The following is a 12,684-nucleotide window of genomic DNA, read 5'->3' as shown; positions in this document are numbered from 1 at the left end:
ACTAAGCCCGTCGTAAGCCGGATAAATTTAACAACATGTTCATGGCCGAAAAGCCTCAGAAAACTCAAAATAGATTTGTAAACAGAGGGTAACCAAAATATCGCAACCCTTGGCATAACTAAGCCGGTCGAAGCGAGATAAGCTTAACAACATGTTCATGGCCCAAAGGCCTCGGAAAACTCAAAATAGATTTGAAATTACAGAGGGTAACCAAAATATGGCAGTCATGGCAATGAGTAATGTCAAAAACTCTCCACGGAGCCATAATCTTAAACTTCAACTTTATTACGGAACTCTCGCATACCCGGGATTTTAATAAACCTGCCCCCAAATCGAACAGAGGGCCTCACAACAGGCAGGAGCGCAGCTTGTCCATTACGCACAGTCTGCAAAACCTTCCAGAATGGGTTGAAATAATAAGGGTTAATAAATAAATAAAGATAAAAAAAATAAAAAGTATGGAAAATAAATAAAAATATATTAAATAAAATTATAAATCTAACATTTAATTATATACCAATTATCAACATTTAATTTTATAGGCTAAATATCATGATAATTTTTGTACACTTTGACCAAATAATATTTATATAAAAAAATTCATAAATTAAAAATAAATAACTGTAACAAGGAAAAGTCTAATATATACCACTATTTAATATAAAAACAAAAAACATCAACTAAAACTAAATAACTGTAACAATTAATATAAACCAAAAGTCAGATATATACCTAAAGACTGCTTCATTGAATGCATGTATTTAGTCTAGGTTGAAATGCCATGGCCATTGCACCCCGAATATTAAGGCCATGGCTCCAAGGCTGATTTCTCCATGGACAGCTAGGAAGCCGGCTCCATGAATGTGTGCCCAAATTGTAAACCACCACCTCTATTCTCATTTCATGAATTGCAGTGAAACAGACATTATCTTCTACTCCTGTACACCTATACCGTTGGGGATACGCTACACGTTTAAAAACGTCCCACAAAGTTGGGGGCATCCTTGCGATTTCTTTCCACGCCCATGGCGTTCTGTCATTGGTTGTAGAAAGAGGATGGCACTGCTTATTTGGTGATTCCAACTCACACACGACTACCACTTCATCCTCTATGGGTGCCACGACCAGTAACCGTGAGCCGCAGATGGCTAGCTGAAGCTCTAGCAGGCATTTAAGCATGGGCTCCTGGATGGGGACAACCAGTGTTCGGGGTTCCAGTTCTTCGTCTAATGTGGGGATGGTGAAACCAAGAATTCTCCAAGGATTGCTGAGTATACAGTAGTATGAACCCTGGCAGCAAACAAAATCACTGAAACCATTTAACATTGTGAGTTCCCGAGTTGGTCTAAAAATCTTCCATGTCTTTTCAAAAGAATCGTACATTTCAACTACAATTTCTCTGTTGAAACCAGAACCAACGGCCACTACTTTGTAGGCATCACCATCATTATTATTATTATCAGCTTCAGCCATGCATATGAGGTGGACCAAAGTTATGGCTAACATGGGCGGAAGTCGTATGGAGTTTCCCGTGTAAGGATTACAGACCCGGGTCTCCAAGGATTGTTGTCTTTTTAGCAACACAAGACCTGCTGCAGATCCTTTGCATTTGAATTCATTGATTCGTTCTTCATTGGAGAAGGAAAGGGAAAAACTGGTCTTCCAGGTTCGCGTGTAAAAGGAGAAGGCCATGCAAGGATTACTGGTCAATATATCGCACAGCACTAGCAATGGCTGCTTGTTGATAGTCGCATCTGGCCATGTGTGTGTTATGAAATAATTCGATGAGAGCAGATTGTTCCATTCGCTGCAAACTCTGCGATATGTGTACACATCTTCCGCTGGCAAGCGCCCCAAAATCTCCTTTTGCAAGTCCTCTCCCAATTCCTTCCACCAATCTGGTAGCAATTCCTTCCACCACTCAGCAGCAACAACATCGCCTACCAACTTTCGTTTTCCAGTTTGGCGTCCTTCCATTTTCGTTCTTCAGTTTTCGGGCTCTCTACCTCCTCCGAATCAACCCAGCTCGAACCAATTGAAACGACGGATGAAAAATGATGATAATAGCAAATTTATATATAGAGTATATGCTTTGACCTTATTGACCATATAAATCGTAATGTTTAACATTTAACATTTTTAATTTAATGTCGGTCTTATTTAAAAATCAATCTAATTATTGTTATGTATAAACACAATATAAATTTAAAATATAAATAGGTTTACAAACACTCAAAATAAAGGTATGGTAAATAAATGTAAATATAAATAAAATTTCGGAATATACTAAATATATAAAACTTTTTTTTTATATTTACTCCATAAATTTATATATATTTACAAAAACTCAAAAAAGAGGTTTTATTTAGGTGAAGTTATGGGCCAAACACCATGGGACAAATAATTGCTAAAAGCATGAGCCAAATACCATATCTAAGAGAGTGTGCATGTTTAGGGGTGAGACTTTATAGCCCAGTATGGGGACGTTCGAGAGAGGAGGAGAGAGGGAGGGATAGAGAGATGGATTTGGAGGGGGAGAGAGGGAGGCAAGAAGAAAGACGCAGAGAGTGAGAGGTGGAGAGAGAGAGAGGGAGTAAGAAAGGAGATATGGAGAGAGATAGTGTATGTTTAGGGGTGAGACTTTAGAGCCCAGCATGGGGGTAGATCTCACATAAAAACATAAACATGTAAACATAAACATAAGCATAAATGTAAATGTAAATGTAAACGTAATGTCGGCTCTTTTTTTTTAAATCAATCTAATTATTGGTGGATGGGGATTTTGAAGACTGCGAGGGTTTTGATCAAGGTTTTGTTTTAGGGTTTTGTCGCTGGTCACCATGGCAGGGCACAGAGGAGGGAGTTCATCTCCCTCCTACAGTTAAGTGGTTGTGAACAGAAGCAAGGGAGTTGGATTGCATCGCTTAAAGAAACCAACAGAGGTGGTAACAGAGGCTAAGAATACAGAAAAATTGGAAACTATCAGACCTCAAGGACAGGAAGAGAATCATGAGGAAGCTAGTAAGGAGAAGAGGATTGAGGTTAGCAGTCTAAAATTTGCTCCTATGAGTACATGAGGGGTTTGTAAACCCAAGTTGACCACTATTCCTCGAGTTGTTTTAAGTGACCCAGCACTGCACGTGCATAGAGACCAGATGTCAGAATATGCTGTTATCTGTAAATTTATAGGGATTTGGAAACCAAAGGGGGAAATTAACATTCACCTTGGATCCAAGGGCTTCTTCACAGTGGTGTTCACTGACTTAGAGGATAAAGACAGAGTGTTCAAGGGAGGACCCTATTTTTATGCTTCTGCAGGCCTTTATATGAGACCATGGGTAATGAACTTTGTCCCAGAATGAGAAACTTTTACCTTGGTGCTGGTATGGACAAGACTCTATTACCTTCATTTATATTATTGGTCGTCGGAGTCTCTAAAGGCTATCGGCAACAAGCGAGGGAATTTTATAAAGATATCAGATGCTACTCTAAGAGGCAAATACAATTCCTTCACCCAGATATGTGCAGAAATGGACTTATCTGGGGCACTTCTGGGTGAAATCATTTTATAAGTGTATGACGAGGAATGGGTGCAAGCAGTGGACTATGAACATGTCCCATTTAGGTGTCGTAATTTCCATGAACATGGGAACCTATACAGGGACTGCCCATTAAACGAGTTGGAGAGCTATACGAAAGCCACTACAGGCAAGGATCCCGAAGGTTTTACTAAGTTTGGGGGTAAAGGGAAAGGCAGAAAGCGATACCAAAAGAAAGTTAATGAAGATGGACAACCAAGCCACAATAGTTTCAAGATATTAGAAGAAGAACTAGAAAACAATGGGACAAACCAAGAATCAGAGAATATTCCCATTAAGAAGGAAAGGGATGCTAATATGGAGGATATACAAAAAAACAAAAGGATGATATGCCGAGCATTATGGAGCTCAATAGGGACACAAGATGACCCGAAGTGAGTTTGGAACGGAATACCATGAACTGCAGGAGATTCTAGAGAGGGAGAATTTAGATCTAGAAAGGTTTTTGGAGCAGAGAATCACTAAAGGGGTAGACTCTTTGCCAAAAGAGGAGTTTGACAGGGTTCAACAACTCTTCCTCTAGAGATCACAAATGAAGTGATCTAGAGTCAAAATAAACCATGATAGCCAGGAGAATATGGGAGTGAAAATGATGGAGGATACACCGATGCATTCTTCCAACAACCCGGGTAAAAAAAGAGGAAGAAAAAAACAAAATGAGTTGTTCACTGAATGTGGGAAACTTATGATTAACTGAGGTAAGATGAGGGATCTTAATGAATCTGACAACCTGGAACATTAGGGGTCTAGGAAGTAAAAGGAAACAAATAACTCTTAGCAGTAGAATGAAAGAAGAAAAATCAGATATGGTTTTTATTTAGGAAACAAAATGTTCGATGGACAAGATCAGAGAGATACACAAAAAATGGTTAATCAAGTATGAGTATCTAGAGGTTAAAGCGGTTAACTCGGCGGGTGGGATTCATACTCTATGGGATCTCAAAAACTTGGAATCTTGGATGCTGAAGCTTCTAGGAACTATCTATCACCGGTGATTCAACCTTTGGGTGATAAGGAGATCTACATGATCACTAACTTCTATAGTCCTAAAAAACTATAAGACAAACTTAAGCTTCTCACCTCCCTTGAGAAGAAGAGAGAGTGATATCCTGATATGCCCTAGATTCTGGCTGGGGATTTCAATATAATCAAATATCTTATAGAGAAAAAAGGTGGTACTAGAAAACTAGGTAGAGACTCCATTGCCTTCCAGAACTTCATGAATAACATGGGGATAGTGGACACTGAAACAGTAAATGGCACTTTTACTTGGAATAATAAGAAGGGAGGGGCTTCTCAAGTCGCCTCTAAACTAGATAGATTCATAACCTCAGAGGACCTCCTTCTCACAGGCCTTGATATGTCAGCTTTAATCCTTCCCTTCGGTGGCTCGAACCATTGGCCTGTCCAGCTTGAAGCTACTTTCATGGGTACACCGAGGAACATACCTTTTAGGTTTTAAAATGTTTGGCTCTCTCACCCTAACTTCACCAGCAATATTGACAAATGGTGGGTGGAAGATATGCCCGTTCAAGGCACTAAAATGTTCATGTTGCAGCAGAGACTTAAACACATCAAATCTAGGCTTAAAGATTGGAACAAAAAAGAGTTTGGTAATATTTTCAAAGCCAAAAGAGAAGTTGAGCAGAAACTCCAGGAGATTAATTAGATCATCATCTCAAAAGGTTTTACTGAGGAACAAAAAATTTAGGTTGACTCTCTTCAGAACGAATGGGACAATCGGTGCATGCAAGAGGAGATTTTCTGGAGACAGAAATCGAGCGTGCAATGGATTAAAGAAGGAGAAAGAAACATGAAGTTTTTTCATAGATCAAACTTGGATCACAGATCTCATAATAAAATTTCAAAACTTAAATATTCTCAACGGAAAGAGCTCGTCTCCCACAAATGAATGGAATCTTTCCTAGTTCAACACTTCCTTAGCATAGCAAAGGAGCCTCTCGTCGACAGATCTTGGTTCATTAACAAATTCATCAAGTTCATTCCTAAGCTTGTAAACAGGGAAGACAACCACAATTTTAACATGCCATTGTTTGAAGAGGAGGTTAGTGAAGTTATCAATGAGATGAAAAATGGGAAAGCTCCTGGCCCTGATAGTTTCAATTTCGACTTCTTCAAAGCCTACTGAAAAACAGTCAAACAAGATATCCTTGATGTTATGGAAGACTCTAGAAGATCCAAAACTATTTTGAAAGCTCTTAATGCCTCTTTCATAGCTTTGATTCCAAAGCAGCAAAAAGCTATGACACTAGATAGATTCAGACCCATAGCCTTATGTAATGTTGTGTATAAAATTATTTCCAAAGTGATCGCTAACAGACTCAAGCCTCTTCTTCCTGCGCTCATCTCAGAGGAGCAAACTGGATTTGTGGAAGGAAGATAGATTCTCAACAACATCATACAAGCTCATGAGGTGGTACACTCTATTAAGAGCAATAAGAAAGCTGGTATGATCATGCAACTTGACCTAGCGAAAGTTTATGATAAGCTAAGTTGGTCTTACATTAGGGCAGTGCTAAGAGCTTATGGCTTCGACCAGAACTAGATAAGATGAGTTATGGCCCTTGTATACATGGTCAGGTTCTCCATTCTATGTAATGGCTCTCCCTCTAGAACATTTATGCCTTCTAGGGGTCTCAGACAAGGGGATTCGCTCTTCCCCTTCCTCTTTGTTCTCATGATGGAAGGGCTAGGTAGAGCGATCAAAATGAAGGACGAATATAGGGTATGAAAGTCACCCCGGATGGTGATGCTTCTACTCATCAACAATTTGTTGATGACACAATGCTGCAGGGCATTCCTACGGTTAAGGAAGCTAGAGCTTTCAAATAAATCCTGAATGACTTTGCATTGGCCACTAGTACAGAGGTAAGCCTTGACAAATCAAAGGTGTTCTTTTTTAACACTGACATTGGTATTCAGAGGAACCTCACCAGAATTCTGTGGTTTCAAAGGGATCAATTACCTTCCAAGTACCTTGTGCTTATAAAGGAGTGTGGGAGCCGGTAACTAATAAACTTCAGGACAAAGTCGGGAAATGGACTTGTAGGTCTTTAAATTTGGCGGTGCGTCTTGTGCTTATAAAGGTTGTCCTGTAGGCTATACCCATTTTCATGTTTTCAACTCTTCCTGCTCCTAAAGGAGTTATGCAACAAATCAGGAGTATTCAACAAGATTTTTTTTAGGGAAAAGGGGAAGAGAAAAAGAAGTGGGCTTTGGTAGCTTGGGAAAAGCTCTGCAAACCTAAGGCCCATGGTGGTTTGGGGCTTCATGACCCTGAAATCCTCAACAGAGTTTCGAGAGACAAACTTTGGTGGATGTGGCTCAAGGAATCAGCCACCCCTTGGGCCAAGCTTTGGAAACATAAATATGCAAATAATCGGTAGGAGAGGGATCATATCTGAATGTTAGGGCTCATCAAGGGCTCCCACATTTGGAACCTTGCTTGGGAGATAGAGCCATTCTCTAGTAGCATAGTTTCTGGGAGATCTGAACTAGGAACCTTGCACAGTTTTGGGAGGATAACTAGCAGCAGGAACCAAATTTGTTTAGGGAGGAACTAACCGCTCTAAAAAATGACACTAATAACAAAGGTTTACTTATGGTAAGTGACTTCTGGAATTAGGTAAGGGACAATGGTAAATGGAGAATGTGGAAGGATCTTGGTTATAGTGAAGAGAGTCCTTTGAAGGCCCAGGCGGATTCTCTTGCTCTTGACTTGAAGCAGAGGAAGATTTTGGTGTCATCCTCGTCTAACCAATTGAGATGGGGCTGAAACACTGAATGCACCTTTAACCTCAGAGAAGATAAACACATGTTCCTATGTTTTTATTATCCAAACCCTAATCAGGTTTGGAATGACCTTTTGGCAGAACTCGCAATGGATGAAAATCAAGTGTTTTATGTGGTTGGTTCACTAAAATAAAATTCTCACATGGGAGAATCTTCTAAAAAGGGGTTTTTTTGGCCCATCCAAATGCCATCTATGTGGCTTACAAGAGGAGACGATGGAACATTTACTAAACCTCTTCCCCTTCACCTCTACCTTATGGGATTGGGCGACCTCAGTCTTCTGGCAAACTGACAGGGACAAACACAACATCACCAACACTTTGAAGAATTGGAGGAAAGACTTCTCAAGTAATGAAATCACTAACAAAGATTGGACTCTGGTTCCAGGCTTTATTATTTGGGATGTCTAGAAAGAATGCAATGACAGTATTTTCAAGAACAAAACAAGCTCGACCCAAAACATCATTGTCCAAATTTTACTACAGCTCAAATATACAGTAGGAGCCCTTATGTGGAAAATTCCTGAGGACCCTCCTTCGCTCCAAGATGCTCACATACTGTTGCAGTTCGGTCTCCATTCTTTGGTTCACCAAGGCACTATCAAGGGTGTGAGCAAAACAACTGTGGTAAAGATATATGGCAACCTCCTCCTCATGGTTTTTTGAAAATCAATATAGATGGGGCCTCTAAGGGCAACCCAAGGATGGATAGATTTGGAGGTGCCATAAGAGATGAGCAAGGGTGCATAAAGGATATCTTTCACAATCATTTGCGAACTGCCACTAATAACATGGCGAAGCTCATGGCCTTAGAGCAGTGCCTGAAAATCCTGATGGAGTCAAATTTACACAACGCCATCATTGAAGCTGACTCTGAATTGGTCATTAATGCAGCCAAGAAAATGTGTAATGGAACGACACCAAGAAAAGTGTAGAAACATTGGAGACTCTCGCAAGTCTTTCAGCGTATTCATTCCCACTTGCAAACCCTGAGAACCGTTAGCTTCATTCATGTGCGAAGAAAAGCTGATATGTTAGCTAATCGTCTGGCGAATGAAGGAGTGCTATGTAAGGAAAGCTATATTCGCTATGACTGGGATTCTATACCCTCTAGTAAACTGCTTGTTGATTGTCAACGACAGGCAGCCGAATATATGGAATACTTCCAGACCATGAATAATGAGTAGGAGGAAGACTAGTGGAAGTAGGAGAGAGCAGAAGTCCTTGAGCCTGGTTGAAGTGCCGCAGTAAATCCTAACCGTCAATCCCACAGTTAATGCTTACGTCATAACTAACTATGGGGGATGAGTATTTGGTAAACAATGTGCTAGTTGAAGGGTCGTAGGCCATTGGTTTTGATGGCCTTCGTATCGAATGGATATCAAGTTTTAAAATGGTTAGAGGTTAAGTCTAAGAGCAGGCCTGAAGTTTTATAGACCAATGGTTTATAATCTATATCAGCTTCGTGAAGCGGGTAAGTGTCGTGCAAGTTTCCGATGTCATATCACTGAGGACCATCGGATCAAATTGGTTTTGATTGAATGGATATCGGGTTTTAAAATGATCAGAGGTTAAGTCTAAGAGAAGACTCGAAGTTGTGTAGACCAATGGTTTATAATCTATATCAGCTCCGTGAAGCGGGTAAGTGTCACGCAAGTTTTCGATGTGATATCATTGAGGACCGTCGGATCATTTGGGTTTTGATCGAATGGATATCAGGTTTTAAAATGATCAGAGGCTAATTATAAGAGCGGACCTAAAGTTTAATAGACCAATGGTTTATAATTTATATCAGCTCCGTGAAGCGGGTAAGTGTCATGCAAGTTTCCAATGCGACATCATTGAGGACCCTCGGATGATTTGGGTTTTGTTGACCCTGTTGTTTGTTAATCATCAATGGGTCTAGTTTTTGTTGGTATTTACACTTGTAAAGACGTGTACGATGTGTAATCCTTTTTTCGGTTAATTAAAGGCTCCACTCTTACTTGACTAGAAGAAAATAAATCAATCTAATTATTTTTATGTATAAACACAATAAAATTTAAAATATAAAGAGGTTTACGAATGCTCCAAAAAGAGGTATGGTAAATAAATAAAAGTATAAATAAATGAGAGATATGGTTAATAAACACAACCTTTTTTTATATTTACTCCATAGGTATGGTAAATAAATAAAAATATAAATAAAACTTCAGAATATGCTAAATACATCAAATTTCATTTTATATTTACACCACAAAATTCTATATATTTACAAAAACTCAAAAAAAAAGATTTTATTTAGGTGAAGCCTATGGGGCAAATACCATGGGAAAAATATTTATTAAAATCATGGCCAAATAACATATTTAGAAGAGGCATGGTAAATAAAGAAAACCTATTTTTATATTTACTCCATAAACCTCTATATATTTAGGAAAACTCAAAAAGAGGTTTGATTGAGGTGAAGAATACGGATCAAATACCATGGGACAAATAATTTTTAATACCATGGGCCAAATACCATATTTATAAAAGAGGTATGGTAAATAAATAAATATAAAAGTGGTATAAAGAGGTATGGTCAATAAATAAAAATATATCAAATAGGATTAGAAATCAACATCTAATTATACACCAAGCCTATGGGCCAAATACCATGGTAAATAAAAGATATAGGATAAATAAATAAAATTATAAATCAGCCGGAGGTATGGTAAATAAATAAAATCTCTTCTTATATTTAGTACGTAAATCTTTTTATACTTACTAACACTCCAAAAAGAGCTTTTATTTAGGTGAAGCCTATGGGCGGAATACCATGGGTGAAATTATTATTAATACTAGGCAAAAAGACATTATTAACCCCAATATTAATATTATTTGTTATTATTATTATTATTAAATATAATATTCATGTTAATATATTTTAATGTTAATATTATTAAATTTAATAACTTGGATTAATACAATATTAAATTTGTTATGTTATAATATATATTCATATATCACAATAGGTATTAACTCTAAATATTTATGGGCGGGAAGAACAAAGACATAGTGATAGACGTGGAGAGATAGGGGGAGTGACAAGAGAGAGATGGATATAAATTTAAGAAGAGGGGGGAGGAGGAATGAAGAGAGAGAGAAGGGGCGAGGAGTGAGAGAGGTAGAGAAGGGTAAGAGAGGGAGAGGGAGACACAAAGATGGAAGGGGGAGAGGAGGAAGAGAGCAAGAGAAGGGTAAGAGAGGGAGAGGGAGTCAAAAAAATGGAGGGGGAAGAGAGAAGGAGAGAGAGGAGGATAGTGAGAGGGTTGGAGGGAAGAGAGAGAGAGAGAGGAAGGTAGGAGAGAAAGGGATAGAGAGGAAGAATGAGAGAGGGGACTTGTGAGAGAGGAGGAGAGAGGGAGGGATAAAGAGATGGATTTCGAGGGGGAGAGAGGGAGGGAAGAAGAAAGACATAGAGAGTGATAAGTGGAGAGAGGGAGAGGGAGTAACAAGGGATATATGTAGAGAGAGAGTGTATGTTTACGGGTGAGATAAAAAGACAAAGAATGAGAGATAGAGAGAAGGGGGGATAGAAGGAGAGATAAGGAGAGAAAAGGAGAGAGGGAGGGATAGAGTAACATAGTTGTAGAGAGAGAGAGAGAGGAAGAATGAGGGACCAGAGTTGAGAGAGAGGACGGGAGTAATGGGGGAAGGTATAGGATTGGAGAGAGATAGAGAGAGAGAAATATGGGGGGGGCGTAGGGGAGATAGGGAGAGAGAGGAAGTATGAGAGAGTGGACTTGAGAGAGAGGAGAGAGGAAGGGAGAGAGGAGGAGGGAGGGATGGATAGGGATATGGAGTTGGAGGGGGAGAGAGGGAGGGAATAATTAATACTTAGAGAGTGAGAAGTGGAGAGAGAGAGAGGGAGTGACAAGGGAGAGATGGAGAGAGAGTATGTATGTTTGCGGGTGAGATAAAGAGACAAAGAATGAGAGATGGAGAGAAGGGGGGAGAGAATGAGAGAGGATAGAAGGAGAGATTTAGTAACATATTAGAGGGTGAAGAGAGAGAGGCATAGAGAGAGAGGTGGGAGAGAAATGGAGAGAGAGGAAGGAAGAGAGAGAGGATTTGAGAGAGTCGAGAGAGGAAGGGAAAGAGAGATGGAGTTGGAGGAGGAGAGAGAGGGAGGTAAGAAGAAAGAAATAGAGAGAGAAAGGTGGAGAGAGGGAGTGAGGGAGTGATAAAAAAGATGGAGAGAAAGGGAGATAGGATGACATAAGGGAAGAGATATAGAAGAAAGGAAGAGGGAGATAAGGGGAAGAGAGAGAGAGAGATAAAAGGAGGAGGAGGGAGATATAGATAGATAGATTGGAGAAATATAGTGTATTTTTTGAGGGTGATATAGAGAGAAAAGGGAGATAGAGATATAGATGGAAAGTAAAGAGAGAGAAGAAGAGAGAGATGGAGAAAGGGAGGGAGGGACAGAGAGATGGATAGATATGGACTAAGAGAGAGTGTCACATCCTCAATACCATACAAATAAAAAAAAAAAATTACACATACCATGTAATCTAACTCACAGCTTGCATACTTTCTAACTAGGTGTTACCGCATGTAAATGTGTTATCAACTTGGTGCATCTACCAACCATTAAACTATATAACAATGTGAAATTTATGTGGTCGGTTTTCAGCACTTTACTATGTTGCTATGCGCTGACATGATACTTATGTTGACATGGTGTTTGGGTTGGTCACATTGACTCACAACTAAGTCATTAACCTTGTGACCCTACCCAATACACAATGTATTAATCTGGTGCGGAGTTAAATGGTCCGACCGCTGCCTTTGCAGGTGCCAGATCACTTGCTGTCTTTATGAGTTCAGTCCACTGCTTGGTAGGTGGCATGCCCGGCCCACCCTGCCATGTGACCTCTCGGGCTTGGGTACCTTGGATACTCCGCTACAGGTTCCCGCTAGGCTTCGACGGTCAAGATCCACATCTCAGATCCAGCGGATGGGAATGGTTAAGGGTTTTAGGGCAGCTCAAAACCCCACTGGGGCGAGCCCAGAACCCATTTCTCATAATTTCCTCTGACTCCTCTGGGTGCTCTGATGCCGAATCGAGACCTCAGGCTTCGTCCTCACATATTGCTCGTCCTCAGGGAAACGTGAAATACTTGCTGTTACGCCTGCAAGGTAATGGTTAACTGGTTTAACTTTAGAGCTTGCATTCAACATGTCTTAATCTATTGTCTGCTCATGGCTTATTCCAACTTTGTTCTCTTACTGCAAGGTCTGCAGAT

General features: G+C 39.8%; 1 protein-coding gene across 1 annotated transcript; it reads right to left on the bottom strand.

Moving 5' to 3' along the window:
- Window positions 1-744: 744 nt before the first annotated feature.
- Window positions 745-1,977, bottom strand: LOC149197390 (F-box/kelch-repeat protein At5g15710-like). Its single transcript, XM_089408676.1, has one exon. The coding sequence runs from the start codon at window positions 1,975-1,977 to the stop codon at window positions 745-747; it is 1,233 nt and encodes a 410-aa protein (XP_089264802.1).
- Window positions 1,978-12,684: the final 10,707 nt, after the last annotated feature.

Source organism: Pinus tabuliformis, chromosome 2_2, assembly GCF_031772625.1.
Source record: "Pinus tabuliformis cultivar Carrire ecotype Pingquan chromosome 2_2, CPIR1, whole genome shotgun sequence".
NCBI classification, from domain to species: domain Eukaryota; kingdom Viridiplantae; phylum Streptophyta; class Pinopsida; order Pinales; family Pinaceae; genus Pinus; species Pinus tabuliformis.
Note: the sequence above shows the minus strand (reverse complement) of the source record. Positions and strands in the feature narration are given on the sequence as shown.